This window comes from Typopeltis vanoorti, chromosome 23, assembly GCF_054136105.1.
Source record: "Typopeltis vanoorti isolate ZY-2024b chromosome 23, IOZ_Tvanoo_1.0, whole genome shotgun sequence".
Classification (NCBI taxonomy): Eukaryota; Metazoa; Arthropoda; class Arachnida; order Uropygi; family Thelyphonidae; genus Typopeltis; species Typopeltis vanoorti.
The window spans coordinates 40828215-40846960 of NC_143571.1; the positions used below are offsets into that span (position 1 = coordinate 40828215).

Genomic DNA, 18746 nt, shown 5'->3' on the forward strand with positions numbered 1-18746 from the left:
AATCCAGATGAAAGTATAGAATTTCAAGCAACTTCAGGATGGTGTAATCGTTTTATGAACAGACAAAATCTGGTAATAAGACAGAAAACAAGAATTGCTAAAAAACTACCAGCAGATCTTGACCACAAACTTACCAGTTTCCATAAATTTATTTAGTTGAGACAAGAACATAAATTTCTATTGTCAAATATTGGAAATATAAATGAAACTCCAATGAGCTTTGATATGATAAGCAATAAAACAGTAGAGTCTAAAGGTAGTAAGAGTGTGCTAGTTCGAAGTACAGGACATGAAAAAACAAGGTTTACAGTTGCATTTGTCATGTATGGCTGATAGAACCAAGTTAAAACCAATGATCATTTTCAAATGTAAAACTAAACCTGAGATAAAATTTCCTTCAAATGTTTTTGTACATTTTCACGAAAAAGGATGGATGGATGAAAATGATGTGAAGTTATGGATAATAATGCGTGTAATAGTGGTATAAAAAAAGCGAAATAAAACTTAATGTGAGAATTACAGAGGTATTTCTCTACTGAGTGTTCCTGGCAAGATCTATGCAAGTATACTTGAGAAGCGGTTGAGAAGAATTGTGGAAGAAAAGCTTGGTGAAGAACAAGCTGGATTCAGGCCAAATAGAGGCTGTCAGGATCAGATCTTCACTTTACGACAAATAGTCGAGAAAGCATGGGAATATAACAAAGATCTGTATTTAAGTTTTGTCGATTTGGAAAAGGCATATGACAAGGTGCCAAGAGAGAAGCTATTCAATACGCTGCAGTTATATGGTGTCAATGGGGCATTATATCAAGCAATACTTAGTCTTTATTTGAGTTGTGAGTCTGCAGTTAGAATTGAAGGAAGTACAGGAAGATGGTTTAATGTTAAATCTGGTGTGAGACAAGGATGTACGTTATCCCCTCTGTTATTCATTATCTATATGGATCACATTATGAAGGAATGTGGTATTAAACCTGATATCAAAATTGGAGATGTTAATGTCAGCTCTTTGCTTTATGCGGATGATGTTATACTTCTAAATAAATCCGCTACAAGTCTGCAAGATTCTCTGACTAAATTGAATAGCTGTTGTAATAGATATGGTATGAAGGTCAGCAATAAAAAGACAAAGACAATGAAAATAGGCAGAATCATTGAAAATGTCAACTGTGTTGTGAATGGAAAACCTGTGGAACAAGTAAAACATTTCAGCTACTTAGGCACAATTTTTACTGAAGATGGTAAACTAAATATAGAAATAGACCACAGAATCGGCAAAGCTGGTATCGTGGGAAGTCAATTGAATAAATTCATATGGAATAAGAAAGAAATTAGTCGGAACACTAAATTAGCTGTATACAAGACTGTGTTCAAACCAATTTTAACTTATGGATCTGAGAGCTGGGTCAGAAGTAAAACACTTGACCAAAGACTAGAGACCGCAGATATGAGAGTCCTGAGAAAGATTAGAGGCGTGAACAGATGGCATCAATGGCAATATCATATTAAAAATGAGGATATTAGGAAAGAACTTGACATTGTCAGCATCCAGGAATGCGTTAGCAGAGCTAATCTCAGATGGTATGGTCACTTAAATAGAATGGGAGAGGAAAGATTAGCAAAACAAGTGTTCTCTGCCAGGTTGGCAGGAAAACGACCCAGAGGAAGACCAAGATATAGGTGGATTGATACGGTATAAAGTGCCTTAGACGATAGAAATATAAGATCTGATAATGTTGGAGTCTTGACAAGTAACAGACTGATTTGGAGGAAAATTGTAGATAGGAAGTTAGTAATGATGTAATTTTTTCATGTAGTACTGTCATATCCTGTACACCCCTTGAGGGTACATGGCAGGAATCTGATGATGATGATGATGATGATGAAGGAAAGTGGTATTAAACCTGATATCAAAATTGGAGATGTTGATCTCAGCTCTTTCCTTTATGCAGATGATGTTATACTTCTAAATAAATACGCTACAAGTCTGCAAGATTCCCTGACTAAATTGAATAACTGTTGTAGTAGATATGGTATGAATTTCAGTATTAAAAAGACAAAGACAATGAAAATAGTTAGAAACATTGAAAATATCAACTGCATTGTGAATGGAGAACCTATAGAAAAAGTTAAACATGTCAGCTACTTAGGCACAATTTTTAGTGAAGATGGTAAATTAAATATGGAAATAGACAACAGAATCAACAAAGCTGGTATGGTAGGCAGTCTAATGAATAAATTTATATGGAATAAGAGAGATATTTGATGAGCAAAAACACTAAATTAGCTGTATACAAGATATTATTCAAGTCAGTTTTAACTTATAGATCTGACAGCTGGGCCAGAAGTAAAATACTTGACCAAAGACTAGAGACCGCAGATATGAGAATCCTGAGAAAGATTAAGGGCGTGAACAGATGGCATCAATGGCAATGTCATATTAAAACGAGGATATTAGGAAAGAACTTGACATTGTTTAAGTGACCATACCACAAGTGGTATGGTCACTTAAACAGAATGGGAGAATTAGCAAAACAAGTGTTTTCTGCCAGGTTGGCAGGAATAAGACCCAGAGGAAGACTAAGATATAGGTGGATTGATATGGTAAAAAGTGCCTTAGAAGATAGAAATATAAGATTTGATAATGTTGACAGGTAACAGAATGATTTGGAGGAAAAATGTAGATAGGAAGTTAGTAATGATGTGAATTTTTCATGTAGACTATCATATCTGGTATACCCCTTGAGGGTATATATCAGGAATTTGATGATGTTTTGTAGTCATTTAACCGAGAATACTAAAAATCTTCTATAAAATATAACACAAAAATTGCTGTTATATGGTTTAACTTCTATATTGCAACCACTAGACGTCTGCTTGAGCAAACCATTTAAAGATCACATGCGAGAAGAGTGGAATAATTGGATGTTGACTGGTGAAAAATCATTTACAAACGTGGATCTATGCGCACTGCATCACTTGATATGTTGTGCAATTTTGTGATCAAAGCATGGAATAAAGTAACAGTAGAGACTGTAATAAAATCATTTAAAAAGTGTGGTATCTGTAATCTTATGGATGGTACAGAAGATGATCTGTTGTGGGACACTGATGACGATGAAAATGAAATCAATTCACCAGATTTGAACTGGGATCCATATGACAATCATTTAAATAATTGATCTGAAGAACTATTTTCAACAGATGAAGAAAATTAACATGAAAATTGAGGTTAATAATTATTTGTTTTTTAAGACTTGCATCTATTGTAATTAATTAATTACAATAGATGCATTGTAAAAAATTAATCTGATTTGTTTATAAACACTGCTTATTTTCTTATATAATGCTGTATTGTAACTACCTAAATGTTCATCCAAGAAATTAAGCTTCCTTTTTATACTCGCAATATAAGACGACATATGATTTCGAGGGGGTTTTCTGTAGTATTTGAGAGTCGTCTTATACACAGACATATACGGTAATTACTTTGAAACTGCTAAATAAGTTAAGAGGTGACAGAGAACATTAGTAGAAAATAGTGAATAGGAACACAATCACAGGTACATATCAATACTCGAAGTAGAAAAGCCATCAACAACTTGAAATGTGGAAAGGCAGCCTAAGTAGATATAATTATTTTCCTTGACCTCCAATGAGTCAATAAGACTCATTGTGGGAGGTCAATGTTAAAAAAAAAAAAACAGTCATATCATTTAAGGAATGATATGACTTAAACTCAACCATTTGACTTTTAGTATGCTCTAGGCAATACCGTCTATGCTCCATGGGGAGAGGGGGAAAAAAAATCCACCTCTTACTTATTGCTTCCTTTTGCAACTTCCAGGGATAGCCCCTTGCTCCTTCTCATTCTACCATATGAAAAATTTCCAGTGCGAATGATAACCTTTCAACAGCTAAATATCCCAATCATATCCAACTCCCTTCATCAATCCCCATAACCAACATTGTACAGTCCTGATATCATGTTATGTCTTTGCATTCCTCTCCAAGGTCATTTCATCCCATTCAAATCCTAGTGACCAGATCTGAGCACCAAAATCCAGATATGCTCAAAGTTTTATATACCACCACTTCTTTTTATCTCTCCTGATCAATGTTGAAGCAATTGTCTTTACAACACATCCTCTGAACTTAAAATCTCTATCTACAATCACCCTAAGATCCCTTGCTTCTTCCACTTCCTCCAGTATTACTTCAAGTGAGTATGAAGCATCCCATCTATGGATCCTAAATTTCAAAACCTTTGATTTAGTTGCATTAAACTGACTTTATCAATCATTTGTCCACCTTTCCAGCTTATTCAAATCCTCTTGAAGCAGAACAACAGCACTATCATAATAACCCTCCCAAGCTTCACATCAAAGAAACTGAATATCTCCCTGTTAGTTTATTTTAATGGTATAATATAGTGACAATATACTACACATATGGGTCAGAAGATTGAATAGCAGATCACTAGAATAGCTCTCATAGTACCCATTTATAAAAAAAAAAAAAAAAAAAAAGAAAGTAAAACAAGGTGAGAAATACAGAGTAATTTCCCTACTGAGTGTCCCACATAATGTTTATGCAAGCATACATGAGAGAGGCTATGAAAAATTTGGCATTTGTAAGCAAACAAAGTTTGCGGCTGAAATATTTTCAGGACTGGGACAACTCATATATAGAAGCTGATGACTTCACATCACTTGCCTTAGTATCCTACAATGCAAAGCACATATCCTTATGGGTATGCATTATGGGAGGGTCACCACCCAGACCGGTTTCTATCTTTATTGAGACCTCATCAGTGGGAGTCAGACCCAGAGGTGATACTAAAGTTGAAGTAAGGCCAAAGTCATAATTTCTTGCACCTTTGAGCTACTCGTATAAGAAATTGAATAATCTGGTTTGAGATGTTAAACTGTGAATGAAATTATTTTGTATGTTTTTGTTCTTCATTCACATTTAACATAATCTGCCATATACTAAGCAAGACTTGTTTATATATTATTTGATAGTCCCTTGCTTAAGATTTATTATTCATGTATTTTTCCTTGAAGTTCTAATAATAATTAATTAATTAGATATATAATAATAGTATTAGACTCTGTATTTAAATATTATTAAGTTTATTTTAATTATTGCTATGTTAATATTATAAGAATTTGTATTTGATAATTTAACTGCGCATTAACTGAAATGTAAATATTCTCTATTTATTCCTGTTGGTAGAAGTTTAACGTTATGCAATACCTCAATTTTATTATATTTTGTTTGGTTATCATGGAGACGTATGTAAGTGAGCGAGCACGTTTTGGAACACCATGTGAGGAGAAGGTTTATTGAAAAGAGTTTTAGAAAGAAATCACGAGAATAATTTAGGCGGGAAGAATGGATATAAAAAGGGAAGAACGCGGAAAATATGGAGAGATTAGATAGATTAAGAGAGAAGAAAAAGGAGAGGATTGGCATTAGGTTGGAATCAGAGTATCTGGGAATCATAGTGCGATAATAGCGAGTCGGCAAGTCACTCAAGCAGCTAATAAAGTCTACTAGTCGAGAGGCGGTTAGCTAATAAATTGTAGAATAACAATTATAGCTGCGGAAGACAGCTGAGTGACTACTAAATAGACTAGCGATATTTGAGTTGAGATTCAATTTCAGGGCTGACCTTTCAAGGACATACAGAACCTTGAAGCAAAGCACGGAGTTACTAGAATAGTAGAGGCTGTAAAGTTGAAGGTTACCGTTAGCTGTGCTTAGAAATATATTGCCTAAAGAATTAAATGAATGCAGGAAGAATGAACAGCTGTGCATATAAAACCTCAAGTTAAGGAATTATTGTGTATTGCCTTAATTCATAAGTGATCAGTAGTATTTCATGCAAGAACATTTGTTTATGTGTATAGTGACCGACGATTAATTCAGTTATTGCTTAGAAGATTTATTTAATGAGTGCCGATACTGTTTAAAGGGTTTACATATAAGTAGATGAAGAAAAAAGATTATCGGTAAGATTATTCCACCCATTAATATTTCTATACAGAGAAGTGTGTGAGTTTCATACTAGAATTTCCTTATATTAACAGCAACTATTGGTGAGAAATAACTGAAGTGTAAAATTAAGTGTTTGTTTGTGAAGAGGTGTGTTACTGCAAATTTTATTGTATTTGGAACTTAAGGAACTGCAAGAAGACTGTACTACAGATGACAGATTTACCATTGTATGAGTTGTATGATTGAATTTATCCGAGAAGTTAAAATGTTTGTGATATCTTAATAACTGATTTGAATTTAAGTGTAAAATTTGTGATTCTAAAATTAAATGTTTGTTTTTGTTTATCTAAAGTTGTATTTTGCCTGAATCTCTTTTACTGCACCATTCATAAAATATTCGAACCAAAGCAGGTAAATTAAGTAAGTCAAATATACTCGGCCAGTATATATTTTAAGGAGAAATAGTTGAAGGTTGATTTTTCTTCAATTCTTGAACTAATTCAGATATAGAGTGGCACAGTCTTTAAATATAAATTTTCTCTATATTTGAATTAGAAACCAACTAGCAACTTATTATTTTGTTTAAGAACATCATAGTGACTAACATGTTAGATCCAAAGTATAGATTGAGACGAAGTGGGATCCAACAGGGACAACCCACAATTTAATGAAGGAATGAAGTGGCTGGAAAAAGTTTTATTGGTCTCTAGAGAAAAGTTTCCAAATTACTTAAACCTTAGTCCACTCAAAGTGTTAATGTCACTCACTCACTCAGTGATTATTTTTTTTTTTTTTTTTTTTTTTTTTTTTTTTTTTTTTTTTTTTTTTTACAAGCACTTAAGCATCCATAGCCTTTCAAGTACCCTTGGATTTCCTAACTGTAATATGAGGATAAGGTGGTTACGTAACCCTATGCTTCAAAATTTTTCTTGCCTATAAATTGAGTGTATTCTACTGGCTGGTTTGCCTGTTCTGAGGGATGAAAAACCCAAGTTTCTGGGAGAAAAAACCCACAACCTCCGTATGAGACTGGCTAACTCACCTTTAGTCGAAAGAGACCAGATAAAGGTTCCTCATGTCATGGATGGGAATCAAACTCAGATCTTTCCGACCAAAGGGCTTCGTCTATACTTACTGAGTTAAGGAGGCTCAAAGTGCTAAATGTATAATAAGTTAACCTTTCTGGGAGAGACATGCAAAAAAAAAGGTTTTTTTTTCTTGTTGACAGCTCTTAAATTTGACCCACTATTGGATGTTCTACATAAATTATGTTCTTAACCAACATGAAATTAGTTAATTTCAAATGTATTCATTATAAATAGAAATATTAAAATAAATACTCTAATATAAAACCTTTACAGACTATCTCCTTCCATTAATCCACAAAGGCATATTGTACAGATATTACTTGTTTCTTATCAGCTATTTTTAATAGCTTTTGGTATAGTCTACTATCATGATTAATACATTCATGACAGGTAGTGACAAATCATCTGATACTATACTTGACCTTGAGATGGAACACAGGAAGGTCTCACACTTCCTATTTCCTTATCAGATGAACATAGCATAAAATGTGGTGCTTCAATCAAATCAAAACTTGAGTAAGAAGAAAGAATGCATTTGTTTCAGGATATACTAAAAACCGATCATTAAGATGAATCCTACATTTGGGTGGTCTATTTAAATCACTGAAAGGTGTAAATATGTAACTGACTTAAATGGGATATGAGCCATGTGAGAATGCCTGGCATATAAAAATGCTGTCTAGAATGAATTACATATCATCCCATAATCTCTAAACAGTTTACATTTATGACTGACAACTTAAACCTAGGAGAGAGAAAGAGATGTGTTTGTGAAATATAATAATTAATCAACCAAAAATACACAGTGCCATATATACCTGGTCTAGTTATAAATACTGTTACAACTTGAACAGCACATAAACCTTTAATCTATTAGTAAATCATTTACATCTTTCAGCACAAACAAACCACATGTATAATGTCCCGCTTTTGCCTTTGCATGCCCGAAGTCTGTGAGACCACAGACCAAGCAGCACGTGCAACATTCAGCAGAAACACTGCTTGCTCTAAATCCACCTTCAGACTGGCAATGGTGGGGTGTCATTTCTTGCAGGCTACTCTCTCAAGCTCTGACCACAATTTGAAGTTGAATGGATTCAGAGCAGGACTTCCAAATGGCAAATCAGATGGTGGTTGGGAACATTTGCCTCCAACCATTGTTGTGTGGTCCTCACCTTGTGTACAGGGACTGAGTCCTGTTGGAGGGTCCACAGCTTACCAAAATCGTAAAACAAGGTGTTGTTCAGGGGCTATACCACAAATTCCAGCATGGTGTCTTGATATACTTTGGCAGAGGTTTTGACCCTTTTCTCATAGAAATGCAACTATGATACCCCTTAATATGTCGCCCCCACCAAACCATCACTGATGTGGGGTGATTACTTTTCTGAATCCTGGGTGCTATGGCACATGCTATGCAACCATCCAGGGCATATATACAATTGTTTCATGACAGTTAATTCATGTGACATCATTGTATGCAAAACGTATGTATCTCTCACAACATCACTTTGTGTTCTCACAGGATTACTGCAGTGATGTGCCTTCACAAGCTGTTGCATCTTAATAGCATGGTCGACCTGTTCTTTGGCAGTCAGATACGCTTTCTATGTCGTTATAATTGTTAATAGTACAACCTGGATGGTTGTACTATTAACATCCTACAGATCCCAAGTGTTTTTAGCATGTTGAAATAACAAGTAGCTGCATTCCAACCTTGTGAAGTGCTATTACAGCTACATGTTCTGATAATCTCTCCACTGCATGTTATTATTATTATATGGGCACCTCCATGGAGTCCGAAGACTCATCGCGAGAGACAATCTATCATACTCTCCTTGAATCCATTAACAGAAAAATTCAGCAGAAACACTGCTTGCTCTAAATCCACCTTCAGACTGGCAATGGTGGGGTATCATTTCTTGCAGGCTACTCTCTCAAGCTCTGACCACAATTTGTGGATTGCAAAAATCACTCAACTGAGTGATTTTTGCAATCCACACACCTTCATCTATTCTCATAGGGCACATTCCACAGGCCACTCACCATCTTGGTCACTCGCCTCTGAATCCTCTCCATTGCTTCCACATCCCCACATTCCACTCATTCACTACTCTCCAAGCAAAAAAATCTAGTCCTCATATCCCTACTGACTACACCTTTATTCAACTTCCAGGGATGACCCCTTGTTCAAGTCCCTCTAGCCAAATGCCGAAACATTTCCCCTACATCTATCCTATATAAAATCCTTTAAGCAACTTCAATGTCTCTATCATATCCTCTCCTTTTCTCCTATCAACCAACTTCTGCAATCCACACACCTTCACATCTATCCTCATAGGGCACATTCCACAGGCCACTCACCATCTTGGTCACTTGCCTCTGAATCCTCTCCATTGCTTCCACATCACAAAGAAACCCAAGGGACCAGAGTTGAGTAATCCAGATGTGGGCATATGAAGGCCTTATAAAGAGGAATTACCACTTCCTTATCTCTACTTGTTAATGTGTTCTTCACTAGCCAAGTAATCTTATGTGCTACCTCAGCAATATATCCTATCAACTTTAACTCTGTCTACCACTACCCCTATTTCCTGGAGTACAGTGCCATCAATGGGATAAACGGCTTGTAGTCTATTTATCCCAAAGTGCATAACTTTACATTTCTCAACATTAAACTGACACCCTATTAAAATCATTCTGCAAGCTCTCCACATCGCCTTGATTAACTATTACTCTACTTAACTTCACATCATCAGCAAACAACTGAATATTTCCTTGCAGGTTATTTCCTATAACATGTATAAATTAAACAGCAATGGTCCCAGCACTGAACCTTGTGGCACACCACTAGTCACCTGCTTTTGCCTCGATTCTGTCCCTCCATATACCACTTTTTGATATCTGTCCAGCAGCCATCCTCCTATCCACTTAACCAGTGTCACATCCATCCCTATTTGTTCTAATTTGGGAAACAGTGTTTCACGTGGTATTCTGTCAAATGCCTTTGCAAAATCCAGCAAAAATCATCATGTAGCCATTTCCTTGAACCAACTCGGCTGTTACTCTAAAAAAGTTGGTAAATTACTAAGGCATGACCGACCCTTCACAAAGCCATGTGGACCTTCATACAGTATCATATTTATCTACCCATTCTTGAATTCTCTTTTTTACCAATTTTTCTAATATTTACCACCATGCCTAAGATACTGATTGGTCTATGATTTGCAACTGTTGTCTTAGAACCTCCCTTATGCAAAGGAATAATTTTGTCTTCTTTCCACTCCCTTGAAACTCTGCCAGAACTTAGAATTAAACAGCTGTCAAAGGTATTGCCAGTTCTCTTGCACATTCTCGTAAAACCCTAGCTGATATCCTATCTAATCCCAGAGCTGTATTTACATTGAGATTCTGCACTATCACAAGGACCTCCAATTCATCCACCTCTGTTCCCATATTAGTGTTTGTTACATAGGTTAAAGCAGTAACCTCACTAGGAAGATATGTTAACCCGTACAGCTAGACAACTTTCTCTCTACTGATAAATATGTGAACATTGGCTGCACAGCACCACTAACTGGGTTTGTGCAAATCTGTGGGCAGTGTGGGAAAGTCATATCAGTATGTATTTATGGCAAGACTGCATACATTAATAGCTTAGTAAATGTCTATAGGTCAGGTGGAGAGGAGTATGTCCATCAAACTAGTAATGTTAATCAAATGATTCATGTAGGTGTGGCATGAATTAAGTGTACAATGGAGCAGTAAGCAATCAAATCATTCTGTACAATTTTGCTTGCTTTGTGTATTTCTTTTTTAAAATTTATATTTTAAAAAATCCAAATATGCTTATATTTTGCTGGAGATCATTAGACAATCTACTTGTAAAACATGGATTCACTTTTCTTGTGAAACACAGGTTTCATTTTTAGTCACAAGAATGAAAATGTCCCTGTATAATGACAAACATCCCCTTCCCCACTACCCTGCACAGGTGCAAGCAAAATTGTTATGGAAACTGTGGCCCTGAGAAAAAATAACATCAGCAGGATTGAGGTAGCAGAGATGAAAATGCTTAGGTGGACGTGCAGCGTGACCAGAAAGGATTGTCTGAGAAATGACTATGTAAGGGGAACGGTGAACACTATGAACTTAGGAGAGAAGATACAGGAGGCAAGGTTGAGATGGTTTGGTCAGGTGATGAGGAGGGAGGATGAGTATGTGGGAAGAAAGATCATGCAGATGGATGTGCAGGAGAGGAGGCAGTGCAGGTGGCCAAAGAAGAGATCGAGGGAGCTGTTGGAGGAGGACTTGAGGATGAAAAACTTGGATGTGGTTACAGCCCAAGACAGGAGGATGCAGAGGAGACGGACTAAAAACAGCGACCCTACTTAAGTGGGACAAGCTTCAGAAGAAACTTGTTCTTCTTCTTCACTGCAGAAGAAGAAGAAGTGTAATTAAAGATAACTAGAATGAAAATGACCTTGTAGATCGGAAAACATGCTGTATTGCATAGGGACAAGTAAAACAAAGTTTTATTGTAGTGCTAATCCAGTATTTAAAATGTCTTAACAACCTATTCCTGCCCCCCCTCCCAAAGTCCTGCTATGCTGCCTCGCCATGGCGGGGTGAGGGGGCGAAGCATGTCAGGAGTATCATTACTCCTGGTAGGGCCTCCCAAGGCGTGAAGGCCATCCCATTATGTCCAGCTAAATGCTAGCAGGTGAAAACAGAAGAGGAGATTGGCGCTATCTGTCTTAATTTACTGTCCATTAGACATTCATGGCGAAGGATTTAACACAGCACACCATGCTGGCTCAGACATTGCCCAGTTCAACAAGGTCCGGATTGCCATTTGATAGCAGCTCCAGGGGTGTAACGACTGGCATTACCACCACCACCACTATCACTGACAAAAATAATGAAAAAAACTGGATCCAGACTCTGACTCTGCAACCATTTAATGACCGAAACTTGAAATATTAGGACTCTACTACAATCAGGTCAACTCAAATTACTACAGCATGAATTAAAAAGATATGGACTGTTCTGGGACTTTGTGAAATTCAATGGCCCAAAACAGGAGAGCTAACGACGGATGAAGGACATTTGCTTCTTTACTCTGGGTGTGACTGCAGCAGAAAAGAAGGTGCCGGGTTTTTGATACACAAATCATCACGAAATTCTGTCATTGAATTCAATCCTATCAATAGCAGAATTGCTCTAGTCTGCCTAAGAGGAAAACCACTCAATATCATCATCATACAGGTCTATACCACAAGCAATGAAGACTCCAAAGAAGAGGAATTTTATGGTCAACTTAATGCAATGATCACTGGAGCAAATAGAAAAGACCTTTTGATTGTACAGGGCAAGTGGAATGCCAAAATTGAAACAGACATCGGTAAGGATTTTCTCCCATTTGTCAGACCATATGGCTATGGGGAGACAAACAAAAGAGGTTTTGAATTGATCAATTTTGCCTCACAAAATGAACTTGCCATTACTAACACTATTTCCCCATAAATCTTCCAGAAGATGGAAATGGACTCCCCCTGATGGTAAAACACACAACCAAATCGACATCCTTGTAAGCACAAAATTTAAAAACTCCATCAACCTCACAAGAACTAGATCATTTCCTGGAGCAGACATTGGCAGTGACCACAATATGGTCATCACAACTGTGAATATGAAAATGAGGGAAATATTACCTGCAGGATCAACTCGTGAAAGATATAATATAGAAAAATTAAAAGATCCCCAAATAAATACACTATATGAATACAAATTAAAACAAATTTTTGACACAAGCTTCAAAAAATATAATAATATCGAATCTAAAACCAAATACTTCTCACAAAAGATACCCGAGACAGCTGAAGAAATTCTTGGATACAAAAGGAAAATCAATAAACCATGGATAACCAAAAATATTTTGGACCTATGCGACAAAAGAAGAAATTTGAAATCTCATTAATAGCGGTGATAATAGAGAACAGTATAAAAATATTACTAAGATTATTAAAAAAGAAATCAAACATGCTAGAAACTCATGGATACTAGATGAATGCAAAAATATAGAAGAATACTTAAATAAAAATAATCCTAAAAGTGCTTTTCAAATTATCAATAAGTTAACCAAACCTTTTACTGCAATTAATTAGAGCACAGAAGTTGAAGATGGAACTCCTATCACGGATAACCAGAAAATAGTTGATAGATGGAAATGATAGGCAACCAAGCTTTTTCAAAAGGACCCTCAATTGACTGATGATATTTTAGACGGAATTTTGCCAGGAGGTTTGGAGGAAGGAGATTACCCGATATTAAAAGAAGTCATTGCAGCAGTTAGCTCCTCAAAAATAGAAAAATCACTGGGGACTGATGGTGTTACAATGGAACTGATACGCGAAGGAAGTGACATCATCATAGACACCTTGCTAAATTTATTCCAGAATACCACTTTCCTTCACATTATGAAGGAAAGTGGTATTAAACCTGATATCAAAATTGGAGATGTTAATGTCAGCTCTTTGCTTTATGCGGATGATGTTATACTTCTAAATAAATCCGCTACAAGTCTGCAAGATTCTCTGACTAAATTGAATAGCTGTTGTAATAGATATGGTATGAAGGTCAGCAATAAAAAGACAAAGATAATGAAAATAGGCAGAATCATTGAAAATGTCAATTGTGTTGTGAATGGAGAACCTGTGGAACAAGTAAAACATTTCAGTTACTTAGGCACGATTTTTACTGAAGATGATAAAATAAATATAGAAATAGACAACAGAATCAGCAAAGCTGGTATAGTGGGAAGTCAAATGAATAAATTCATATGGAATAAGAGAGAAATTAGTTGGAACACTAAATTAGCTGTATACAGTGTTCAAACCAGTTTTAACTTATGGATCTGAGAGCTGGGTCAGAAGTAAAACACTTGACCAAAGACTAGAGACCGCAGATATGAGAGTCCTGAGAAAGATTAGAGGCATGAACAGATGGCATCAATGGCAATATCATATTAAAAATGAGGATATTAGGAAAGAACTTGACATTGTCAGCATCCAGGAATGCATTAGCAGAGCTAATCTCAGGTGGTATGGTCACTTAAATAGAATGGGAGAGGAAAGATTAACAAAACAAGTGTTCTCTGCCAGGTTGGCAGGAAAACGACCCAGAGGAAGACCAAGATATAGGTAGATTGATACGGTACAAAGTGCCTTAGATGATAGAAATATAAGATCTGATAATGTTGGAGTCTTGACAAGTAACAGACTGATTTGGAGGAAAATTGTAGATAGGAAGTTAGTAATGATGTAATTTTTTCATGTAGTACTGTCATATCCTGTACACCCCTTGAGGGTACATAGCAGGAATTTGATGATGATATATGGAACACAGAGACTTGGCCTTCTGATTGGCAGACTTCTGTCCTTGTACCTATTCCTAAAAAAGGAAACAATAATAAATGTAGCAACAATAGAACAATAAGCCTTATTAGTCATCCAAGCAAAATCCTGTTAAAAATATTATTGTCAAGAATCGAAAAGAAAATAGAAAGCAGACTATCAGATGAACAAGCAGGTTTCCGGAAGTCCAGAAGTACAATCGACCATATTTTTACAATGCACATACTAGGTGAAAAATGCATAACAAAATAATCTGTCACAACTTTTTAGGCCTTCAAAAAGCTTTTGACTCAATATCGCACGAGGCATTATGGAAAATTTTAGAACATTATGGTATTGACAACAAAATCATTAGGATTATTAAATCTCTGTATTCCTCATCTGATATGAGAATTGAAATTAAAAATTATTAGCAGTGAACCATTCCGGGCAGAACGGGGGGGGGGTGTAAGCATCTTATCCCTCTTCTTCTTTTTAATTGTTTTCTTGAATATGTCATAAATGAAGCTCTTCATGAATATGACACTGGAATAGTCCACCAATATCAACATTGGCAGACTAAGAATAAATAACTTACGTTTTGCAGACGATATCGATCTTCTGGCAGAAAGTGAAGAAGAATTACAAGAGATAACCAGCTGTGTTTTCAGAACATTAAAAAAATATGGATTATACATAAACCTACAAAAAACAAAAATAATGATAACCTTAAAATCAGACATTGAACTCTTAAAGATACAAATTGGCAATAAACAAATTGAGAATGTAAACAAGCTCACTTATCTAGGAAGCACAATGAGTCAAGATGGTCACTCAAAAACAGACATTAAACGCCGAATTGCTAAGGCAACCATGGCCCTACAGAAGTTAACCATTGTGGAGAGATAACAGAATAGCAATCACAACCAGACTAACACTAATTTACACCTTGGTGAATTCTATCTTCTTGTATGGTTGTGAGGCCTGGACTTTATTGAGGGAAGATGAGAGGAGACTCCTGTCTTTTGTAATGAAAACTTATAGAAGACTTTTGAGAATTCCTTATACTGCTCACGAAACCAATGAAAATGTCCGAAAACTGATTGATTCAATAGGTGGGAGAAAAAGGGAAAATATTCTGTCAGTCATCAGAAGAAGACAGATGAAATGGTTCAGACATGTGGAGAGGGCTGGCATTCCAAAGCAAGCATTAGAAGGAATCGTTCTGGGATCAAGGGTTAGGGGCTGGCCTTGATTAAAATGGACTGATAACATCAAAAAATGGACAAATTCCTCCCTTTCTCAACTGACATCAAGAAAAAGACTGAGATGATTGGAGGAGGCTAACAAAAAATATCACTTACCAGCCAAGAGTGACCCAACCATCCATTTAGGACTATGGGAGAGAAAGAAGAAAGAACAACCTACTACAAATTTTTAGTTGCAAAAATGTGGTCACACACATATTGCAGTCATTGGGTAAACCAACAAGTTTATACAAAGAGAATGGTTTCCCCCCCACACACACACTACAGTGAACTGCCGTTTATCTAACAACTTTGGGAAAGCAATTTCGAGTTCTGATAATTGAAGTTATTTAATTGAAATACAATTAAATGGACAGTTCAAGACTACCGAAAAAAATACTCCAATACCACCCACAGTTGGATGATATAAAAGTCAGAGACACCAACGAAAAGATGGAATGAGACCGGAACAGGCCACTGAGCTTGAATCCCTGAAAGGATGACGATGATGAATTACATGGTACTATATCAGAAATCAGTTGATATGCAGAGGATCAGTTAACTGAAAAGTGGCTGAAGGTCAGATAAACAGGAGATGACTGTGTGTGTAACTTGAAATGAGAATTACATTTCAGATTTCCTATATCATTAACTCGGCTCACAAAAATTAATTTTACCAAAAAAAAAAAAAAAAAATCAACTGAACAAAATTTAAACTGGCATGCCATATATATATTTATATCAAAAAGTTCATAAAAATGTACCATCCTGATGCAAAAGAAACAACATAAGGTGATGTGATCTCACACCCAGTGTGCAACACGGGATAAAATTCAGTATAAATGTGTTAAGCAGTTTTCACTTAAACTAGCAGCACACACACTGCATTGAAACTAATGAGAAGTATTCATAAAGAGTTTTTTTAATAAGTTTATCTTTTTTTAAATTCGTATGGAGTTTCCTCCCTTTGCAGTCATTGGATGCAAACCAACAAGTTTATACAAGGAGAATGTTTTTATTTTATGAGGGTTACTTTAATCAGTAACCTTCATAAAATGAATTTTCTAACAATTTAACTTAACATTTTCATTCATAGTAATTTTATTTGATGAGCATCTGCTTTTAATGCCCTCTACAATGCAAATATCAGATTGCATGTGTGTACAAGCATTTTAACTACATTTCTTCTATTTTCCATAACAAATAACATCTCAGTATACTTGACAAATCCCAGTACCACTTAGTGATTTAATCCAACTCTAATCTATTACGGTTGCCAACAGTGTATATAATAACAGAAAAATTCATAGAACCTTCAAACCAAAATTTTGGATGTAATTCTGAAAATATAAGTACACACAAATGAATATGTCAAAAATCCCATGTTCTGTAAGCTAAATAATATACATTAAGGGAATGTTACTCTTGAGAGAGACTTGTGACATTATGATTAGGAATTATAGACACGTTAAAAGAATATTTTATTATTTGCCAAATATTTCAGTCTGACAATAACAGATTATCTTCAGTGGCTACATAGGAACAGTTTTTAACAAGGTGGAATACCAACAATTAATAACTATAATTTAATCATCACTCTGATGAAATTGTTCCTCTCTTTAATGCTTAGCAATGTAACATTAGAGGCTCCTTCTACTGTTGAATGATCAGTTGTTGGTATTCCACCTTGTTAAAAACTGTTCCTATGTAGCCACTGAAGATAGTCTTATTTTCAGACTGAAATATTTGGCAAATATTAAAATATTCTAATAATTCCTAATTAAGGGAATGTGCAAATAATTTTACTCAGAAACATTGTTAAATATATTTCATTATATGAACCCAGGCTTACTTACAGGATCTGTCTGCCCATACTTTGTCTCAGCTGCAAGGTTAATTACAAAATCATACGGCTCTGTATCAGAAAAGGCATTTTGGCAGGATACTGAAACAGAAAGTCAAACAAAATGAAAATATCAGCTGTGAGATATCCCAGTTCTGAAAAGATAGTTTGTTGGATTAAGCAGAATATTATTATATATACTCCCCAGTCAGTCAAAACATTATGGACATCATCCTAATAGTTCCTATCCACTCCTTGTTGCCATAAAGAGGTTTTATAGTCATACCGCTATGCAACAGCATAACTTATAAGACCTTTGAATGTTTCAAAAGATATGTCTTACCATGACAGAATTGCTTTCCTGAGTGCTCAAAGTGGAGGATTCAAATGAAAGATCCAATATATGTAACACTAATTATGTTCTATGGGATTCAAATTGAGAAGAATCCTGTCAAATACCCTGAAAAAAAAAAAAATGTTAAAGCACTGTGGTATATTCAATTCTCATTATCCAACATCATAGTAGGGTAAAGGGGAATGGATAGTTAGCATGAAAAACTAAAGCCTGAACAAACTGCTAAAGCAAAAAATACCTTAATCAAAGCCATGCTGTTCTTTTATAGGGGATTACAATGCCATTTACTGGACTCTGCATGCAAATCCTAATTAGTTTCTCCAACACCTTAATGAACACTCCAGAAATTTCACTGATCTATACGTACTTGCTTCTGTCTTATCTCTCTCGTATAATGGAATTATCTTGCCCTCCTTCCACTAATGCTGAGACTTAAGTTGAACAACATCAAAAATGCTGCTCCTATTCTTTTAACAACCTTCCAATAACCAATTGAATTCAACTGTTATGCTCAAATTTAGTTTTCCAATAGCTTAAATACCCACGATTCTATCCTTTCATATAGTTTTGCCTCCTAAGCACCTAGGTAGTTAATGGTTCTGTTGGGATTTACAATGAACACACAACAACTGGCTATTTCTAAGGCGTATTACACTTTCCTGCAGTTTACATTCACTAAGGTTCTTCAATGGTCTTTTTTTCCCCCTTTTACTTTGCCAAAAAGCAAATATATACTCTTTGCCTGTAAAAGACTTATGCTTTTTATAGTCTGATTTCACCATAACTTTAAGTTTGCTCTTCTAAACATTTTCAGGA

At 35.6% G+C, this 18746-nt stretch overlaps 1 protein-coding gene across 2 annotated transcripts in view; it reads right to left on the minus strand.

Annotated features, from left to right (window-relative positions):
• The window catches only part of LOC150093795 (uncharacterized), a 311113-nt gene that overhangs the window by 196363 nt on the left and 96004 nt on the right, over positions 1-18746 (minus strand). For both annotated transcript variants that reach the window (XM_090412760.1, XM_090412758.1), the window contains exon 5: positions 17589-17677. In XM_090412760.1, coding sequence (XP_090268886.1) covers positions 17589-17677 — 89 coding nt within the window. The remainder of the gene's footprint in view (positions 1-17588; positions 17678-18746) is intronic.